This window comes from Acinonyx jubatus, chromosome B2, assembly GCF_027475565.1.
Source record: "Acinonyx jubatus isolate Ajub_Pintada_27869175 chromosome B2, VMU_Ajub_asm_v1.0, whole genome shotgun sequence".
Taxonomy (NCBI): Eukaryota; Metazoa; Chordata; class Mammalia; order Carnivora; family Felidae; genus Acinonyx; species Acinonyx jubatus.
The window spans coordinates 114,741,609-114,760,515 of record NC_069385.1 but is presented as its reverse complement, the minus strand read 5'-3'; the positions used below and the strand labels follow the sequence as shown (position 1 = coordinate 114,760,515).

The window sequence follows — 18,907 nt, the reverse complement described above, 5'->3', positions numbered from 1 at the left end:
AAGGTAGAGTGTTGTCTCCTTCCACCTCAGCTAGAGTTCGCCCCTCTGCATCACCACAAGAATTGATTGGGGTTACAAATAAATTTCAGAGAGTAAGCAGGTTCACAGATCAGAGTCCGTAAATAATGAGGATTGACGGTACTTTCTGAATTACAGTAGCTTTATAGAATGCTGCTATACGTTTTTATACTTAGTAGCGCAAGTTCCTCATTTTTTTCTTATTCAAGACTTTATTGTCTACAACTCTTACCGTACGATATTAGACGAATAAGCCAGTTGAAAATGGGCAAAAGATTTGAGTAGACATTTCTCCAAAAAAAAGATATGCAGATAATGGGAATGTAAACTAGTGCAGCTGCTTTGGAAAAGTTTGGCAGTTCCTTGGAAAATTCAACACAGAGTTATTAAGTGACCTAGTAATTCCACTCCTAGGTGTGTACACAGAAGAATTGGAAACACATGTCCACACAAAAACTTGTATGCAAATATTCATAGAAGCATTGTCCGTAGTAGCCCCAAAGTAGAAATGTCCAGCAACATAGGAATGAATAAGCAAAATGTAGTATATCCACGTAATGGAATATTACCTGACAATAGAAAGGAAAGAACATTTGATATGCACTGTAACATGGATGAACCCAGAAAACATGCTAAATTAAAGAAGCCAGACAAAAAAGACCCTATATTGTACAATTCCATTTATTTGAGATATCAGGATCTGCAAATGCACAGACACTAAAAGATGAGTAGTTGCCTAGTGCTGGCGGCAGAGGGGTTAGAATGGGAAGTGTCTACTAATAGGCATGGGGTTTCTTTTTAGGGTAATAAAAATGTTTTATAATTAGATAATGGTGATAGTTATTCAACTGTGTGAATATACTAAAAGCCAATGAATTGTATACTTTAAATGAATGAATTTTATGGTCTGGGAATTAAACCTCAATAAAGCTGTTTTTTTTTTTTTTAATTTTTTTTAATGTTTATTTCTGAGACAGAGACAGAGCACGAGTGGGGGAGGGGCAGAGAGAGGAGGACACACAGAATCTGAAGCAGGCTCCAGGCTCCGAGCTGTCAGCACAGAGCCCGACGCGGGGCTTGAACTCACAAACTGTGAGATCATGACCTGAGCCAAAGTCGGTTGCTCAACCGACTGAGCCACCCAGGCACCTTTTTTTTTTTATTTTAATGTTTTATCTACATGGAGAAATAAAATAATGCTCTTTCCCTCCAGTCTTGCCCTCTTTATGCCCAGCATGGAGAGAGGCTCGAGCCATCCAGTGACTCATGAGCAGTGAGGGGTGAGGGTCCTCAGGTCCACCATCTGCCTGAGGTGTATCATATGAGGCTCTTAATGTATTCTTTTTTTTTAATTGTTTTTTTTTTAAATTTTATTCATTTTTGAGAGACAGAGACAGAGGGTAAGCTGGGGAGGGGCAGAGAGAGAGGTGGACACAGAATCCAAAGCAGGCTCCAGGCTCCGAACTGTCAGCATGGAGCCCGATGCGGGGCTTGAACCCACGGACTGCGAGATCGACCTGAAGTCAGATGCTTAACACAGACTGAGCCATCCAGGCACCCTCTTAATGTATTCTTTAATGGTATCTGTGCCTGCGGGGGGTGTCCTCTATAGATTTTAAGCAGTGACCATACTTTGTAATTCATTTGTATTACCTAGAATGCCTTCTGGCCCTTAAATTATTTCCAGAGTTACTTGGGGCAGGGGATGGATTATTGCCTGTTCTTATACATTTACTCTTGTAGATGAACTTCAGAATGAGATTGTCACAGCCTCACCCTACTCCTACCTTCATCAGAAGCAAACTCTGGTGGGAACCTATCCAAGTTCTACTGAATATACTTTTGGGTAGACTTGGCGTCTTTGTAGTATTTAGCCTTCCTGCCCAAGATCGCGGTATGATATGTTTATTTATTCAGGTCTTATGTTATGCCCTTCTTGCTAAATTTATTGCTGGTTGTGAAAGAGGCCATTTTCCGTTCCAATTTTTAAATGACTGTGGCCAGGAGAGTAAGAAGTAATTGATGTTCCTGTGTCTGGACGTGAATGTCTTATATTCTGCCACCTTATTGAGTCCACTTTTTAGTACTCTATTCTTTCTTTTTCTTTCCTGATTTTCCTTCCCAGGGTTTTCTTCTTCCACCTGCTTCTGAAAGCATCTCTACCTGGACATCCCAAGAGTATCTAAAGTTCAGAATAAAACTGAAATTAACTAAGTTACAGTTAAAATAATGTGTCTGTGCTCTTAGGTTCAGAACTGCTCACTGCTAGCTCTTGAGACACCTTTATAAATTGAGAGAAGATGCCCCCTTTCTCCTGACACATGACTCTTATCTCCTGGGGAGATTGCCATACCTAACTGATTCCGTCTGAATATGACGCATGACCGCAGAAAAATGTCATAATGAATCTGCAGGTGTCTGGCGTCTCCTGTGTCCGGGCTCTCTTAGACGGGGTGCATTCAGGCAGTCTCGGCTGCAGAGGCATTCTTGTAGCGCTGCTTATATTTTATTTTATTTTTATTTTTATTTTTTATTTTATTTATTTTATCTTATTTTATTTTATTTTTAATAAAAACGTTTATTCTTGAGAGAGACAGAGACCGTGCGAGCAGGTGAGGGACAGAGAGAGAGGGAGACAGAATCCAAAGCAGGCTCCAGGCTCTGAGCTGTCAGCACAGAGCCCGACGCAGGGCTTGAACTCACAAACCGCAAGATCATGACCTGAGCTAAAGTTAGACGCTTCATTGACTGAGCCACCCAGGTGCCCCTTTGCAGTGCTGCTTAGATCTGTAGATTTTGTCTTTGCTGCCTCAGTTTACCTCATTATATTTCACCTCTCATCACAGGACAAGTTCCGCCACCCCACCCACCGCCAAAAAGACAAAAACAAAGTAAAACCCAGTCGTCCTCTTCCCAGCCTCTCTCTTCCCACTCTAGTCACAATCCAGAATAACCTTCCTAAAGCATCAGGAAACCCCTGCCTGAGGCCTTTGATGGTTCCTTGTTTTGCTCAGAGTCAGATGTGCTTCATGCCCTGGAAGCCCGCATCACGGCCTTCCTCCGCAGCTACTTTTCTCGTTTCCCCCGCCGCCCCCTCTGTGCTCTTCCCCAGGTGGGAACTCATGGTTAGCGCCTGTCTCCTGTCACTCTCTGTTTGCTCATCTGTAAAGGGAGAATAGCGCTGCCTCCTCAGTAATTCTACGGCAACAGGTAAATGATGCAGCACGTGATGGTGACCAGCACCGGGCCTGGCACTTTCCACTTTCCCCTTCCTTCCCTGTCCCTCGTGAGGATTTTGGAAACTGAAATGCTGTATAATTATAACATGTTTAGATTATTTATGCCTCACTGTATGTCCATTACCCAAAGTTCTGGTATTTAGGCAGGAATTCATATTTGACCTCTAATCAGGAACATTTGAAAATATTCCAGAAGGAAAAATAAGGATAACTTTGCAGCCTCAGTGTGCCACCAAAACAGGTGCCATTGAAGGGTTCCCGGGTGTCCTTGGAGGCCCCTGGCAGGCTTAAGGGTGCAGCATTGTCTCCTGGCTGTGACAGTCTGTCCACAATTAAGGCAGGTGAGGAGGGGAGGTGACAGCCTCCTCAAGGAACACAGGATCTGTCTGCAGGAGATGGAGGGTGTTTGGAGGGTCCTCAGGAGACGTGCTGAGAACAAACACAGTCCTTCCCTGGTGGGGATTTCCTCCGCCCCGCTACTACTGCCTTAAGAAAACATGGAAAAAGCCCTTGCTGCCGGCCACAGCAAATGTTTTCTGGTTAAGAGTCATTTTCCAAGTGTGTTTATTGGTTCAGAGAATTGATTTCATTTCAGCCCCATTTGGTGGTCTGTTTATCTTTTGTTCTAGGCTTTCTCCCGATTCGGTTTCCATTGGGTTTTAATCAGAAACCATCTGGTGAAAGCGTTTTGGATCCAAATTAGAGTTTATCATAAGAACAATCTCCAAGAACACAGATGAAACCCAGAGTGGAACAGAACACAAACAAGAAATAATGCAATAACACTATCAACAGAACAGTGTCAGAGGGAGGGAGGAGGAGGAGAGGGAAACTGAGAAGGGATGTGTAGAGAGGGAGTCAACCCTTCAGAGGAGGACCAGCCAGGGATAGGGGGTGGGCAGGCAACTAGCACTCACATCAGGGGCTGGTGGGCCCTTCTTCCCTTGCTGACCAACCTGCAGCCCTTGGAGGGGTAGAAACCATGGTTAGTAGCCCTTACCCACTTCTGAGCCGGGACAGAGCACTGTCTGATGGGCACATGCAACTCACTTCGCTCCAGAGATGGGCCCCTGAAATGTCCCGTCTCCTCTCCATCCCTTCTCTCTGCACCCTTTTCTTGCTCTCCCTTTCCCAGAGTCATCCTGGCCTCCACTTGGAGAAGACACGCAGTGGGGCTCATCACTGATGATGGGACCTTTGCCGGCCCCTCCCCCAAGTGCTGTAGACTTTCAGACGCTTGGGTCACGGGTTAGAAAACAGTGGAAGATTTACCTCTCCAGCCCCACGTCACTGAATATACCAACTGGTCGACGTTGCTGCTTTGACTTAGGAGATACATATACGTGTTAAAAAAATATTTTCTGTAAAGTATAGAAGATTATAAAGAAGAACATAACCTCTCCTTCCTACCCCATCCCCTGTGCCCTCTGCCCCTTCCTCAGAGGCTACCTACTTCATATGTATCTTTTCAGAGGTCACCAGTGCTTATCATTGTTAGCTTTTAAAAATTACTATTATGTCTCTCCTTTTTGCTTTCACTGCTGAGGCTACTAGATTTACCCGCTGTGTTCTTCCTGTATCTGCCTTCTCCACTTCCCTTCCTGTCGCAGACTTTGACTCTTGGTGGGCAAACAGTTGTGAGCAGAATGAGTCGGACCCCATCCCTGCCAACTGCAGTGGCTGTGCTCAGAAATTACCCCTCAAGGTGATGCTCCTGGAAGACACCCCGAAGAAATTTGAGAGACTCCATCCTCTGGTGATCAAGGTGAGCAAGGAACGTGCTTCTCCCCCTGACAGATGATCTGTTCGATGCCCAGAAGGCAGCAAGCTCTGTGACATTCCTGATGAGTAATTCTGTGTTATTTTGTCTCGCTCTTGTCCGCCTTGCAAGACGGGCCAGCTCTTGCTGCCAGAGGAGCTTCAGCATTTTTTGTGCCAGTACCCCGAGGTGGCGGAGGGCTTCCCCGAAGGGCTTTTCACCAAGTGGTGGCGCTGCCTTCCTGAGCGGTGGCTCCCATTTCCTTATCCATGGTGAGTGCGGGAAAGGGCACTTAGTCTGTGTGTGGTGGCAAGGGGGCAGACCGAAGGTCCAAACAGTACCCCTGAGACCCTCCCATGCCCCGCACTGTGTGAACACTCTCCAGTACCCTCTTTGAGTCAGACAATACTCAGGAGCTCGCTGTTGAAAAACCAGTGATGGGAGATAAAGAGGATGAAGTCGAAGAGGTGCCTTGGAAGGGCTGTCGCCACGAGTGGACACTGACATTGCCTAATAGCATCACAGATTATCTCTGCGCATGTTTTTACGCAGAATGCCTCCTGAGCATCGGAGGGCTAACGAGAAAGCCTGAAGAATGGAAGGGAAGCTTCATTTCCTGGCACCTTGTTTGTGCCAGGCAGTGTGGCATGGTGGTTAGTGCCTGTTGCTCATTGGTGATGCTCATAATAGCTCTAGGAAGTAGGAATTATCATTGTCATTTTCAGATCAGAAAAGTGGGGATCAGAGAGGTTAAGTACCTTGCTTAAGGTCACCCAGGCAGGATTGAAATGCAGGTCTGTCTTCTCATTTCTTCCTGTGTCCTATAGAAGACATGGTCTGTTTTTTGGGGTGAAGGTTTCTGTCTAGAAGAAAAGAAAGCCAGTTTCCATCTAGAACCATTCCGAAAGAGAATTAAAATGGCTTTTTTTGGACCTTTTTGTTAGATAATTTCTCAATGCTCTTGTCTTTCTTAAACCTTTATTTGATTTCTTACTTATGCATTGATTTGCATGATTGAATACTCACTTTAACTAGTCAGGCTTCCCACCGCATGCCACAGCGCCTTAGGTTCATGATTTTTGCCCGTTCCTCCTCCCTTCTGTTCTCCCGCCTGGCCTGTTACTTCAGTCTCTTTTCCAAGATACAATGAATGGACCGTTTATTTCCTTCCTCTATATGTTGTTTTAGCTGGATTTTATAAACATCCCACCCACACGTACAAATCGTGGCTGTGGAGTTGTGTGTGTGCTTGTGCATGTCACAGTTAATTGATTTGGCATGACTGTTCCTCATGAACCTGATACTTAAGATATTGTCCTGATATTTTTCCCTCGTTACCCACCGCCCACAGTTTTCCCACCGTGCTTAGCTCTGTTAGTCATGGAGACAGAGGCCGGCTTGCCCAGCTGAATTACTTCTGTCTCTTCCAAACTTTTACAGGAGAAGACCTCTAAACAGATCACACATTTTACGTGAGCTTTTTCCTGTTTTCACCTACCTGCCATTTCCAAAAGATGCCTCCATAAAAAAGTGCTTCCTTCTTCAACCGGAACCTATTGTGGGTAGTAAGGTAGGACATTTTGAGAGGACTTGGGTCGAGGCTTTTCCTCACTTAGCCCCGGGGCTGATGTCATAATCCCTTCCTTCCCTACGTGTCAACTCAGGGTAACTTGAAGGGACATCCACATGACCTGAAGTTCTCTGCCTGTTGCTTGCCAGGGGACCTGGTGTGGCCTGCCCTGTTATGAAGGCATGCTTAAAGTCTAGTTACCTTGCAGATCTGTTTCCTGCTCTAAACACTTGGGGGCAAGCTACTTTTCTACATTAGGAAGTAGAATCCTAAAATTTGAAAGGACCCAAGCATGCAGTTAGTCTGAGTTCCCTACCTCAAAATGTAAAGCAGGCAAACCGTAAATGAATGCCCCAACTTACTCATTTTGTGGCTAGGGACACTGAGCCCCAGAGAGAGTAAATGATTTGCCCAAGGACACAGGAAGTTAATAGGAGGGCTCTACCCACCCAATTCCCAGGTTGGCTTTCCCCAGAAATAAACAAATAAGAAACTTCGGGTAGAGAACTAGCTAAGCAGAAAGCTTGAGAGGTTTGGGGACAAAAGGGTTGATGGGCACGTGCCCAAGGCAGGCAGACTAGTTTGGGTGGCAACACTTCTTGCTCAGTCCATGGCCAAGTACCCAGAGCCCACTTTTACCCCTCTGGGGCGAGTGGACTGGGTAAAAGCCGTTCTGAGTTGTGTCTGTTTACTTTTCTCTGAATTGCCCTTTTGTTGAGTCTCATTCCTGAGGACCATTTTTGAATTTGGATTGGTTTGGAAGAATTAAAAGGATGAAATTTCCCAAACTGTGACCCCTACCAACTCCGGGTTGTGTTTTCAACCTCCCAATACTATTGTTTGGCTCCAGATTTGCTGAATCGTGTTAAAGGAATTTCAAAGCCTATAAAAACAATCATTTTGTCTAGGAGTGAGAACTTCTGTCTGCCAGCAGTAGGGTGGAGGTGCTGGGATCTTGCCTCAGATTTTAAAGACGTTTATTCTGCTGTCCCCAGCTAGAACTCCGGGCCCCAGTATGATTTCATCTTCATAATTATGATACAATTTGGGGCGAAAGCTTTTATCTTTATCTTGGTTTTCCCACTTGAATCTGAAGTTAATTTCACCAGTCTGCTTAACAGGGACTCCGAGGAACCCCGCCAACAGGGTAAATACTAAGTTACTCAGACGCCTATCAGAGTCATCTTGTGGTTCGCAAGCATGTTTTGGGAAGGGGAGTGGTCCAAATAGGCAAAAATCCTGAGAGTCTGGTTTCTTAGAGCATCTGCTCCCCGCCCTGGCCCAGGCTTTCCTTTTTCTTCAGCCTTGTTACTCCGCCCTGTTGTCCACATCCCTGGGCCCCTAGACCCTGGTAAAGTCACATGTCTGTGCGCCTGGGATCCCAGAGGCAACCTTGGAATAGAAGATGAGAAGTGGGGTCTGATTGCAAGAGGCGAGGCACTGGGGAAGGAGGTGAAGGGCTCCAAGGCCCACCTCACCCAGTCCACGGTGTTGCCCAGGGCTGGCCTGCTCCATCCTGGTGTCCATTTCTTCCCATCCTGGGTGGGGAGGAACCTGGTTCTGCCCCTTCTCGGGCCTGTATGAAAAAGAGATACATCCACTTGGTTTTGGTCTTCTGGAATTTCTTCAAGACCGCAGATGTCAGGGCTTCTGCCAGTCATTTGCAAGCCAGTAGTCCTCCTTAGTTATTAGTCTTCCTTCTGTCATGACAGTGGCAGTTGAATGGCTCTAGTGTTGCCATGGAAATGGAGTCGTGGCCACGGCCTGCTCTGAGAGCAACAGAGAGCCCAGGGTTGGAGACACAAGAAGATGGAGCTAAAACCAAACCTCTGGAAGCCCAAGTGGTGAAGAGAAAATCAGGACACGGCCCAGGGAGTCAGACTTCGGACCCTTGCGCTATGCAGACACAGAAAGGCTATTCCTGGAGGGGACAGGGAGGGGAGGTCCTGAAGGTTTTGTCTCACCATCTAGGTAGGAAGAGGAGCCTGAGCAAGGTCAGCTTCTCCCTTTGTCCCTACTCCCTGCCTACCCCAACACCACCTTCGCAGCTGTTCCTGGCACACAGCAGGTTGCCCTTAATGCCTACTGGCGGCAGTGGTATCCCTCATGGTGCAGTAGTTACCTGTGGGCGTGCATAGCCCAGTTGTCTCCTTGGTATTCAAACTCTGAGGCCAATCTTACTGTCACTACTTTTTAGTCAGTAGCAGGATAGATCTGCTCACCTAGGTCTTGCCCGAAAGAGTGAACTTGAACTTCCTGCTGTTCAATTCTCATCAAAACTCTGGCAGTAAGAAATAACATCCTAGAAATGATACTACGTTGCCCAAAGGGTATGCAGACCGTCTGTTTCTCTAAAAAATTCCAGCTGGAGTACCTGGGCGGCTCAGTTGGTTAAGCGTCCAACTTTGCCTCAGGTCATGGTCTCACGGGTCGTGAGTTCGAGCCCCGCGTCGGGCTCTGTGCTGACAGCTTGGGGCCTGGAGCCTGCTTCGGATTCTGTGTCCCCCTTCTGTCTCTGCCCCTCCCCCACTCACACTCTGTGTCTCTCTCAAAAATAAATAAATATTAGAAAAATAAAAAAAATAAAAATCTGGCTCACACCAGACCCTCAGAAGATTGTATACTTAGACCACTATGTGTTGGCCTCTGCTAGACTTCTGTTAAATTGCACTGAGATGATTTGCCTTTAGCCTACTTTGGAGCTGTGGCTAGAAGTAGTCATGAATTACGAAGCTCGTGCTAGATCTACATTCGGGCTATTTGTTGAGGATGTCTCTTTAGGAGAACCCACAGAAGAGATTTCACCCTGGTCTCAAGATCAGGAGATGCCATGCTTAGGAGAAACTAGTTTGTTTTTGTCTTTCGGACATAATCACGAATTGTGTTATTGGTTCTGTTTTCTTTGTTGCTTAGGCTGGTATGAAACTCAGAGCCATATATAGACAGATTTGTGTACGTTCATCTCCCGTGCCACTGGGTTTTATTTTGTTTCCTTTTCCTTCCTCTTCTTCCTTGTTTTTTTTTTTTTTTCCTCTCCAGATGCATAGAATGCATGACCTATTTATCATTGGCAGCGGCGAGGCCATGTTGCAGCTCATCCCTCCCTCCCAGTGCCGAAGACACTGCCAGTCCATGGCGATGCCGCTAGAGCCAGGGGATATTGGTAGGTGGGGCCCCCCGGGGGCAAGGTCAGTTTCAGGATCTTTGTAGTTTTTAACTCAGAAAATATTCTAAGAATTAAATATTGCCTTCAGAAAGCTTCAATTAAATAGAGTCAAAAAGAGCATTCCTTTATGGACAGAGTCAGTATTTATGCTCGGTAGAACAACTAATAAGGAAATGTAGCAGAGAAGGGCCTCGTTTTATGTATATTTAGAATATGCGATGTGTTCCATTGGTCTTAGAAACTTCAAGTTAGAAGGCATTATAGAAAATGTTTAAGGGCACCTGGGTGACTCGGTCGGTTGAGCGTCCAACTGCAGCTCAGGTCATGATCTCACGGTTCGTGAGTTCGAGCCCTGCCGAGAGTGCAGAGCCCCCTTCAGACCCTCTGTCTCCCTCTCTCTCTGCCCCTCCTCCACTCATGCTCTCTCAAAAATAAACATTAAAAAAAAAGAAGCAAATCTTTAGAGCAATCCTTTATTTTACAGATGAGGAGAGATTGAGACCCAGAGAGGAGAGGTGACCATCCCAAGTTCCTCCCATCACCTAGGCAAAGCATCAAGCTTTAAGTGTCTCCTTCACCAGGGGCAGGCCAGGGGAGGTACAGTTCTAGATTTGAGGAAACCCTCTCTGTGTCTCTTTTGCTAATAACGCAGTGCGAGCAGTATGTAAGGGCAATGACCCCGTGAGGAAATATTCCCTTCCGTGTGGGTCCCACTGCCAAGTCATAGCCTCACAGTCATGACTCACCGTTGGCGCCATGATTTCCCAACTGTGGCTTATTCTGTGCATTATATTCTAAAAATCCTTTCCAAAGAAACAAGTTTGAATCAACTGCTGTCCGTAGCAATCAGTTTGACAGTAGAGTTTTCTTGGCGGAAGCAGATAGTAAGTATCACTATTGCCCTCTGTGTTTTTCCTGCCTCACAAAGCCTAGCGGGAAGCCTAGGGTCCCTGACAGAGCCCAGACTGGTTTTCCAATTGATTTCTTTTAATTTTACCTCTTTAGAAGACCCCAGTCCCTGGAAACCTTTCACCCATTTGGAAGTAGGATACAGACTGCAAACCATGACAGGCTTTAATCCATGTTACATAACTTATTTCAATGTAGAAATGAAAATCATGCACAAATTAAGCGTTAACTGATAATGGAGCACAGCTGGCCTGGCCCCTGGGAATTACTGCAAAGAAGAGGATTTTTGTGTAGAAATTGTTTTTGAAGCTATTTTCCCGTAGCGGAGTGACCCTTCCATGAGGCATGTCTATTGCACAAGCCTGTATGGATGGCATTTGGGCTTGAGAGTGCGTAGTTATGCTTGAAAAAGTCTCTGTCTTATGTTCTGCAAATGCCAGACAGTTCAGACAACTACAGAAACACCTTAGTAATCCAAATTTTAGGTTCCTGGATCCCACAAACCTCTAGAATGCCAATTAAAGAATTAGGGGGAATAAATGGATGGCTGGCAGTGATCAAAGAAGCTTTGAGCATCAAAGGCTGGTGGGAATAGCAATGAAAAGCCGAAAATCCGGAGCATGATAACCTGCCGGGCTGTGACTGGCCGGCTTGCTGACGAGAAGGAAAGGAGCCCTGTGGGCATGAAAGGCCAGCCGCAGGACAGCAACGTGGAGAAGGGATGGGGAACTGACTACAACAAGAGGGAGAGGGCAGGTCTGGGAGAAGAACGGGGTAGGGCGGGCTGGGGAGGACAGTGAGCTTCTGAAGCAGTGGCAGAAATGGAAGCGGTGGCTGCGGCTGCCACAGTTACAGATGAGCACAGGAAGCGGACCCTGACAGCAAAGGAGAATAATTCAGTGCTTGTAGGACAGATGGCAGCTCTGGCATTTTGGGGGGCCCTAAAGAATGGCACTGTGACAAGTAGGTTCTATGGTTTTTGCCGAAGTAAGCATTGTCCTCTGAAGGCAGACAGGAAGGGGACAGGAATACACATCACCAGAAAACCTGTGATGAGAAGCATTTTCAAGAATGCTTCATCATCCACCTGCCGTGGTTGATGAGTCACTGCCCATAGTGGCCTTTCTTTCTTTCTTTTTTTTTAATTTTTTAATTTTTTTAATGTTTATTTTTGAGAAAAAGAGACCGTGTGAGCGAGGGAGGGGCAGAGAGAGAGGGAGACACAGAATCCAAAGCAAGCACAGATGCGGGGCTCAAACTCACGGACCGCAAGACCATGATCTGAGCCGAAGTCGGACGCTTAACCGACCGAGCCACTCACGCACCCCCATAGTGGCCTTTCTTGAGTCACTAAGTAGAGGTTAAATTCTGTTCAGTGCTCTCAATTTAATGATGGGTAAGGTATGTCGCACTCTAGATAATTTTCCATCAGGAGTTTATTGACGTGTTCCAAGTTTTTAAAGCTTTTAAGTCTACCTTCCTACTCCACTCAAATAATGTAGGGTCAGTGTTTCCTAAACAGTTCTTCAGATCACTGATGACCCTAGGGATGGGAACAGGAGCCCCTTAGAAAAGCCCTTGGCAAATAGGGCAGTTGGATCAGTTGATTTGGGGAACTGCCTGTCTTGTGATTACATAGTGCACAGTAGTGTACAGAAGTCTCCAGAAGCCTTAGAGGAACCTAGTGTTTCTCAAACTTTCTCAAACTTCCTTGACCATGGAACCCACTGGACTATCCTAACAGCATGTTACTATTTGCAGAACACAGTTTAGGAAGTGCTGGTCTGAGCGATTCTGGATGTTCTATAATGAGGCCATGTGACCGATAACATTAGGAGACTTGGATGGGGGGGTCCTCCTTCCCTCAGAACTCATCGTATCTTCTTGCCAAGAAAGATGAGATGGGTCTGAGAATTGATGCCCAGCACCAGCCTCATCTAGAGCATCTTGCTTTTGTAAATCTACTGAGTTGTGAGTCATAGTTAGCCAGGTGAGTGGTGGTGAGGAAGCACTTGGGTTCGTAGTGGCTCCCATTGGACATCCGGTTACAGAGAGGACCAATAACGGCATATTTATGCCAGGCAGACCTGCCTTGTTCGTGCCCACAGGTGTGCCCAGTCCCTGCCATTCACCTGCTTTCCTGTTGCTGTTTCCCTTCAAGGCTATGCCGGTGCCACCCACTGGAAGGTCTACGTTACAGCCAGAGGGGTCCAGCCTTTGGTCATCTGTGATGGAACCACCCTCTCAGAACTATAGGAAACAAGAACTGTACAGAGGAACAACTTTGAGGTCCGAAGACCAGATCGAAAGGGGAGAAATAAAAACAGAAACGAGGAAACCACTTTCTAAGGTTACTTAGTTATCTGCCCTATGCATGCGTGTATGAGCCAGCTGTATGCTGGAGGCCATGGCCAGAGCCTGGCCCTCCCGACTCTTCCAGCCTCCCTGCTTGGCCCCGGGATTTTGCCGGTACCTGTCTGTGAGAGACTGGGCTCTTCCACACCTTCTGGAACCGCAGCCTTGAGGCTGCCCCTCAGGCAGGAAACAGGGCTAATGCCTTCCCTTACTTGTGTGGTGTGATCTGGCTCCCTGGCCACAGAGAGGGTAGCCAACAGGTCCTGACTTCAGGGCCATCCCTTACGAGGTGGGCCTGCTTGTCCTGTCTTCCTGGCCACACCACCCGATACTTTTATGGAAAGCCATGGTCAATTAAAGAAGCTGTTGCAGTTTCCCAAGCAGAATGGAATCTAGAACCAAGATTAAGTAATGTCATTGCACTCAAGAGATGCACTGCCTTCCCAGTGTCCATGGCCCTTGGAGTCTCAGTGACGTCAGGTTGGAGTCTGATTATAATTGAAATGGTAATTGCCGAGGTAATACTTTCCTCCATCTCATCAGGTTCTCATGCCGGCCCCCCCTCCCCCACACTCCCTCCCCCAGCACCCTTCCCTTCCCTTCCCACTCGCCTATCTGGATGGTTTCTCAGAAGCTGGACTCCTGGTCCTCCCTCGGCAGAGCCCTTTATTGCTGAGGCAGCACCGCTTCTGTCAGCTGGGTCGCTTTTACCAAGTGTCTTCAGAGGGGATGAGTTAGAGCGCTGGCCTGGGGAGAGGGCACCTCCCCGGGTTTGATCTTTAGGGTCCAACTTTCCACAGGGAAGATGTTTTACAGATGTGTCAAGCTGATGTTGTAATGTGGTTGGGGAAGGAGCTCCAGACCCCACGTGTTTGCCAGCTGGGTGTGCGACTGTGGGATCCTCTGTCTCAAAATGATTTCTCTCTTTGTACTTGGGAAACAAGGTGAGGTATTTTGATTATTTGTAACAGTATAAAGCTGTGTTCTTTCAGTTGGGTGGTTCACTATGCTCATTGTTTTCTCCAAGTGCTTTTAGTGTGTATTAACCAAATGGTGTAAATGAGGACATAGTTTTTTTCCTTTTTTTACCCCCCCCCCCCTTTATTCTTTTATTGATGCTGCTAGATACCTGGCCTCTGGCCCTATGCCATCACCCAGCTGAAGGAAAAAACCACACTGTAGCCTCTGGTTCCGAATTGCAGAAATCAGATGAATCCAGGTGGCCATGACAGGGTTAATGGCAGGCGGTGGTGAGGACAGAATGTGTGACTCCTTGCGGGGTCCCCTTCATCCTTGGACGTACCCCTGCACCTCCAAGGACGTCCCTGGGCTCTCTCTCAGCCCCTCTCATGAGCAGCAGTGGGGATCATCAAGTCCCTGAGGGGCTGGTTTGTGAGCTTGTAAAGGAGAAGCATGGTTCATGGAGCTCAGGGTGGAAATACTCTGCCTCCACGGACTTAAATGAAACTAGGATGAATGGTACCTGAGGGAATTTTTTCTTAAACAAGTCCGCGCCTTGTGTGGGTTAATGCGGGAAAAACAAAATTTTTTGTCCATATTAAACTCATGCTGCTAAGCCGTTATGATTTAAGAGGTTTGAAATCAGAGGGATCATTTCAAGGCCAGCTTTGCGCAAGCTTTTAGAGCCTTTGCAGTGTTCTTACCCCTGCTGCACACAGAGAAGGCTTATATGTAAACAAGTTCTTCAGAGTTTTCTTAAATTAGGCCCTTCGGGTTAACGAAAGAGAGGGTTCCTTAGTAGAAAAAGAAACTATCTTGATGGTTGAGATTTCTGTTTTGTCATTTTGAATCACCCCGTGTTCCTTCCCCAGTTCCCACCTGCCCTTCACACCACGAATGTTCATAAAATACCCACTTCAACTCAAAACTTTAAAGACTAGGAAAAGTTTTCTTCTTGTCGCTCTTGCATGTGTCGCTCTTCTGAAGTGTCCCCTGGGGAGTCCCCCAAGCCCCTGAGCTGTCGAGCTCCACAAAAAATGGTGTAGCCGCAGATAAGCTGGGACTTTTCATGCATTTCCGACTCACTTTACTTAAAGTCTACCCAGTTCAGAACTGAGGGTAGATTTCTGTTAGGAAATTTTCCACAGAGGGTTTTCTGCTCTTAATTACTGGATACACAGAAGTAATTGGCCTTATCCTCAAGGCAATTCTGATAAGCAGGGTACAGGAACGGCTTCCTACAGGAATGACCCGCAGTGGCCAGCCAGTCCGTCTCTCCCCAAGGCTTTGTGTGAGGGTGCTGCTCACCCACCCCCACCCCCAGCTCCTCCACGGAAGCAGCACAAGTCCTTCCACATGACCCAGTGCACGAAAGAGGGTCATCAAGATGAGGAAGAAGGGTGGGGAGGCATGGTGGGGCCACCTAACCAACCCCCCACCTCCACCACCACAGTAAGTACAAAACCGCAGGGACTCGCAAGTTTGTTGAGTGGTTACTGAGAGGTGACACGGTGGTGACCTCCGCACATGGGTTAGGTTCGCTTTCTTGTAGGTTCCCAGAGTAGAGATTTGGATCCCCAGATCAGCTCTGTGGGGAGGAAGGTTGCTCTGGCAGCAGTCTGAAGCACTTACCTCCAGATGTCCTGAGGTCCAGAGGAGTCCAGTATTGACAAGACGCTGTACTGGTTCAGGCTTATAGAAAGAGGCAGAACTTATCTTCTTCCCTTATCTCCAATTTGCTTTAGGGAAGAGCGGAAGTAAAATAATACGGTTTATGAAAACAGAAATCTAGGGAGTGCCTGGCTGGCTCGGTCGGTGGAGAGTGAGACTCTTGGTCTCAGGGTTTGTAAGTTTGAGTCCCACGTTGGGTGTAGAGGTTATTTAAAAATGAAATCTTTAAAAAAACGAAACAAAGCAGAATCTACTTATTTGGTGAAAAACAAACCAGTCTAGGAAGTGAGCAGATTTGGGCTCATTTTCTGAGAGAAAGAAGAGTAACGTTTGTCCAGTCCATCCTAAGAGTGTCTCCATATACGTGATCTCCTTTAGTCGTTACTCAGTCCTGCAGACAACTAGGGCTTAGACCAGTTAACTGCTGGCCAATAGGTAGTTGGTTTTGCAGTGTATTATTTTCCTGCTTCGGCACAGTGTGGTGCCCAAGAATGAAGATGTGGGTTTAAGTGTCTCGGGTGTGCCCCCATTGGGGAGGAGGGCTGAGGGAGGGGGTCAGCAAGCCGGGAACTCTTCAGGGTTTGTTTTCAAAACTGTCTTGGACAGAAATGGAAGAGGAGAGAATTTAACCAGGTGACTTTCATAAGAATCCTTTCACTTTTTCCCTCCCTGTTTGAAAACTCTTTAAGAGGGAGTGTGGCTGGAGCACAACTGTGTCCAGCCATTTTCCCATCCCCACATGTTTCCGGATGTGTGGCCAGAAGAGGGGCTCTGCCCAATTCCAGTCGTGGGCCCCCTTAGAGTTTACCTCACTTGTTTCTCAGTTCTCCTTGCTGTTCCCTTCTTCCAAGTTCCATCATAGACCTCTGTGGAGGAACCATCATTTTTATAAAAATCAAAAGTTCCTGAGCTGCAGGTGACGGCCTCAGTCATTCTAATATAGTCGGGAATGAGTTGCTTCTCAACCAGTGGCTTCCACGATGAACATTCAAAACCCCAGAGCACATGTTCCCTTCTCATCTAATCCCTGCCCACAGGAGAAGCCCAAGTTATAGGGGAAAGAGAAAGCTGCCTGTCTGCTTGCATGGAGAGAGGCAACCTTGGCTACCTTTTGAGAATCCGTTATTAATCGGAGGGGTCTTTTAGGCCTTTGAGCTCTCCTAGTGATGGGGGAGAAACTCTCCTGAGTTCACAACTCTTTGCTTATTAACTTTCAGCGGTGACCCATCACGCACTAAAATTGGTCAAAGGAAGGCCATGCCACAGATGTGCTTTAGATGGCATTCTAGACTGAGACTCTCTCCATGTTTGGAGCTGTTCATATTATGCGCAGGGCTGGTGGGTGTCAGGGCCAGGAGGCTAGGAAAGTGCCGGTGCTTATAGAGATAGCCCCATAGCAAAGGAAAAACAGGAGGCTCTGGGAGTGTGCTGTGTCGCCATCAGCGTGCATCTCCCTGGCTTCCTCACCCCCAGCCTCCCGACGTCCAGCGGCTTCTTCCACAAAAGCATCTCCAAGAAGATGGACAGGTGCTCTCCCTGTTGTGCGCCACACCCAAGTCGGGCCCACCCTTGGACGCAGTGCTGGCCTTGGTGAGAGGTCCTCCAGCCAGCTTGTCTGATGTCCAGGTCCCTTAGTGTCTGGTTTCCCTGCCCTGCATAATTTAAGCATTAGAGCTGAATACATCTGTCATCTTCCTCTCTCCGGAGACTGGGAAATGTCCAGAGCTTTTCAGAAGAGTGGAGAGAAGAAATGTTATGTAACTCCCAGTGGAGGCCTGGGGCTGACCCGACCGTTTCTCTTGCACTTAGCATGTCTGTCGGCGGCATGAATCCAACCGTGAGCCCCAGCTGCAAACACCTGTGTAGAGAAGGGAAACCAGTCTAGAGTTTCAGACAGAATCTGGGGAGTCCAGACCTCAGCTCTGTGCCAAGCCTGATTGCCCTCATTTCCTCACAACACCTCTGTGGGGTAGGTGAAGTCATCCTGTGAAGCCACCTTTACTCAAAGACCAGCAGCGTCCCAGCCTTCAAATTCCAGCCCCTTGGGGCACTTTTGGCCCTCTTAGGAACAAATTCTCACTTATGCACAAGAATCAGTGACAGGATCAGACAGACACATGGCATTCCCAGGAACCCCTAGTCTCATGACAGGCAACTTCCCCTCCAAACTTCTTGCTACAGTTTCACCCTCAGAAGCTAGCTGTGGTCTCTCTCCCCGCTCCCTCCCGTGGAAGAGGCAGCAACAGACACTGAGGCCGGGGGACCAGACGGGGGGCGGAGGTAGGCAGGACAGCCGCCGTGCATCTTCGGGGAACCGGGGAAGGTCCCGGCAGGCAGAGGCAGATGGACACCTGTCCCAAGCACACGTGCTCCGAATAGTGTGAGCTGTTCTAAAATGCGTCCAGTGCAGAATGTTGACAGTAACTTAATGTGCTGCAAACTCGTACGACTTCCACCGTGTAAAGAATGTATGTAAATTAAAGTTTTATGTAATGAAAGTTTTTACTTTTGCAATTAAAAGTGTGTATGTCGGTTGATAAAAACTGTCCTGTACTCGGTGTCATTCTTAAATTTCCAGCTCTCTCTTGTCCCATAACTGAGGAGACCTCTAGCCACATCCTACTCATGAGGCAGGCCCCAGGGGCCTGGTCACTTGTTCCCCCCACCCCGCCGCCCCGGCCTTGGTCCTCCCTAAAATTCTCTCCCAGCTTTATGAGACTCCTCTTTTCTCCACATCCCTGCACTTGGCCCAGAATTCAGATGAGACCCCGCATGCCCTTTTCTGTCTCCCCGGCCGGCTGCACATGGGCCGGATGTCATCACAGTGTCGCCTCACCTGTGGATGTCCTCGGTCCTCACAGGGGGACAGCCAGGCCTCTTGCTGGCCCACGTGAGCCAGCTGCCACTGCTGAGGGCCACTCTCAGCCTTCTGTTCACTCGGTGCAGGTTTGAGTTAAGTCATTTTGGTGTGGTAATTTCTTTTTGGTAATGTCTTTTATCTACACAGTTTTATATAAATGAATAAATAGAACTGTTTCCTATATACTGCTTAGTGTCCTGTCTTTCCTTGGTTGCTTGCTAGAGACTTTTTCCTCTCCCCCATGTGACTCGCCCCCTTCCCTGATCAGGTCTATGTAATATATACACAACCGTGCGCGTGTTTCCATGGCTTCCTCCATGCTCTCTAATCGTAATCCTGAATCAAGATTCTTGTCCTTGCTTTATCTAAAATGTGACTGTATTCCAGGCACGTGTCTGTC

General features: G+C 47.4%; 1 protein-coding gene across 11 annotated transcripts in view; it reads left to right on the top strand.

Moving 5' to 3' along the window:
- The window catches only part of CB2H6orf89 (chromosome B2 C6orf89 homolog), a 45,251-nt gene extending 27,061 nt beyond the window's left edge, over positions 1-18,190 (top strand). For 9 of the 11 annotated variants that reach the window (XM_053222875.1, XM_027057863.2, XM_053222871.1 and 6 more), the window contains 5 exons: positions 4,868-5,022; positions 5,149-5,288; positions 6,457-6,586; positions 9,626-9,749; positions 12,823-18,190. In XM_053222875.1, coding sequence (XP_053078850.1) covers positions 4,868-5,022; positions 5,149-5,288; positions 6,457-6,586; positions 9,626-9,749; positions 12,823-12,917 — 644 coding nt within the window. In that variant the 3' untranslated portion in view covers positions 12,918-18,190. The remainder of the gene's footprint in view (positions 1-4,867; positions 5,023-5,148; positions 5,289-6,456; positions 6,587-9,625; positions 9,750-12,822) is intronic. The other 2 variants (XM_053222873.1, XM_053222876.1) reach the window with 2 other exon arrangements.
- The last annotated feature ends 717 nt before the right edge of the window (positions 18,191-18,907 follow it).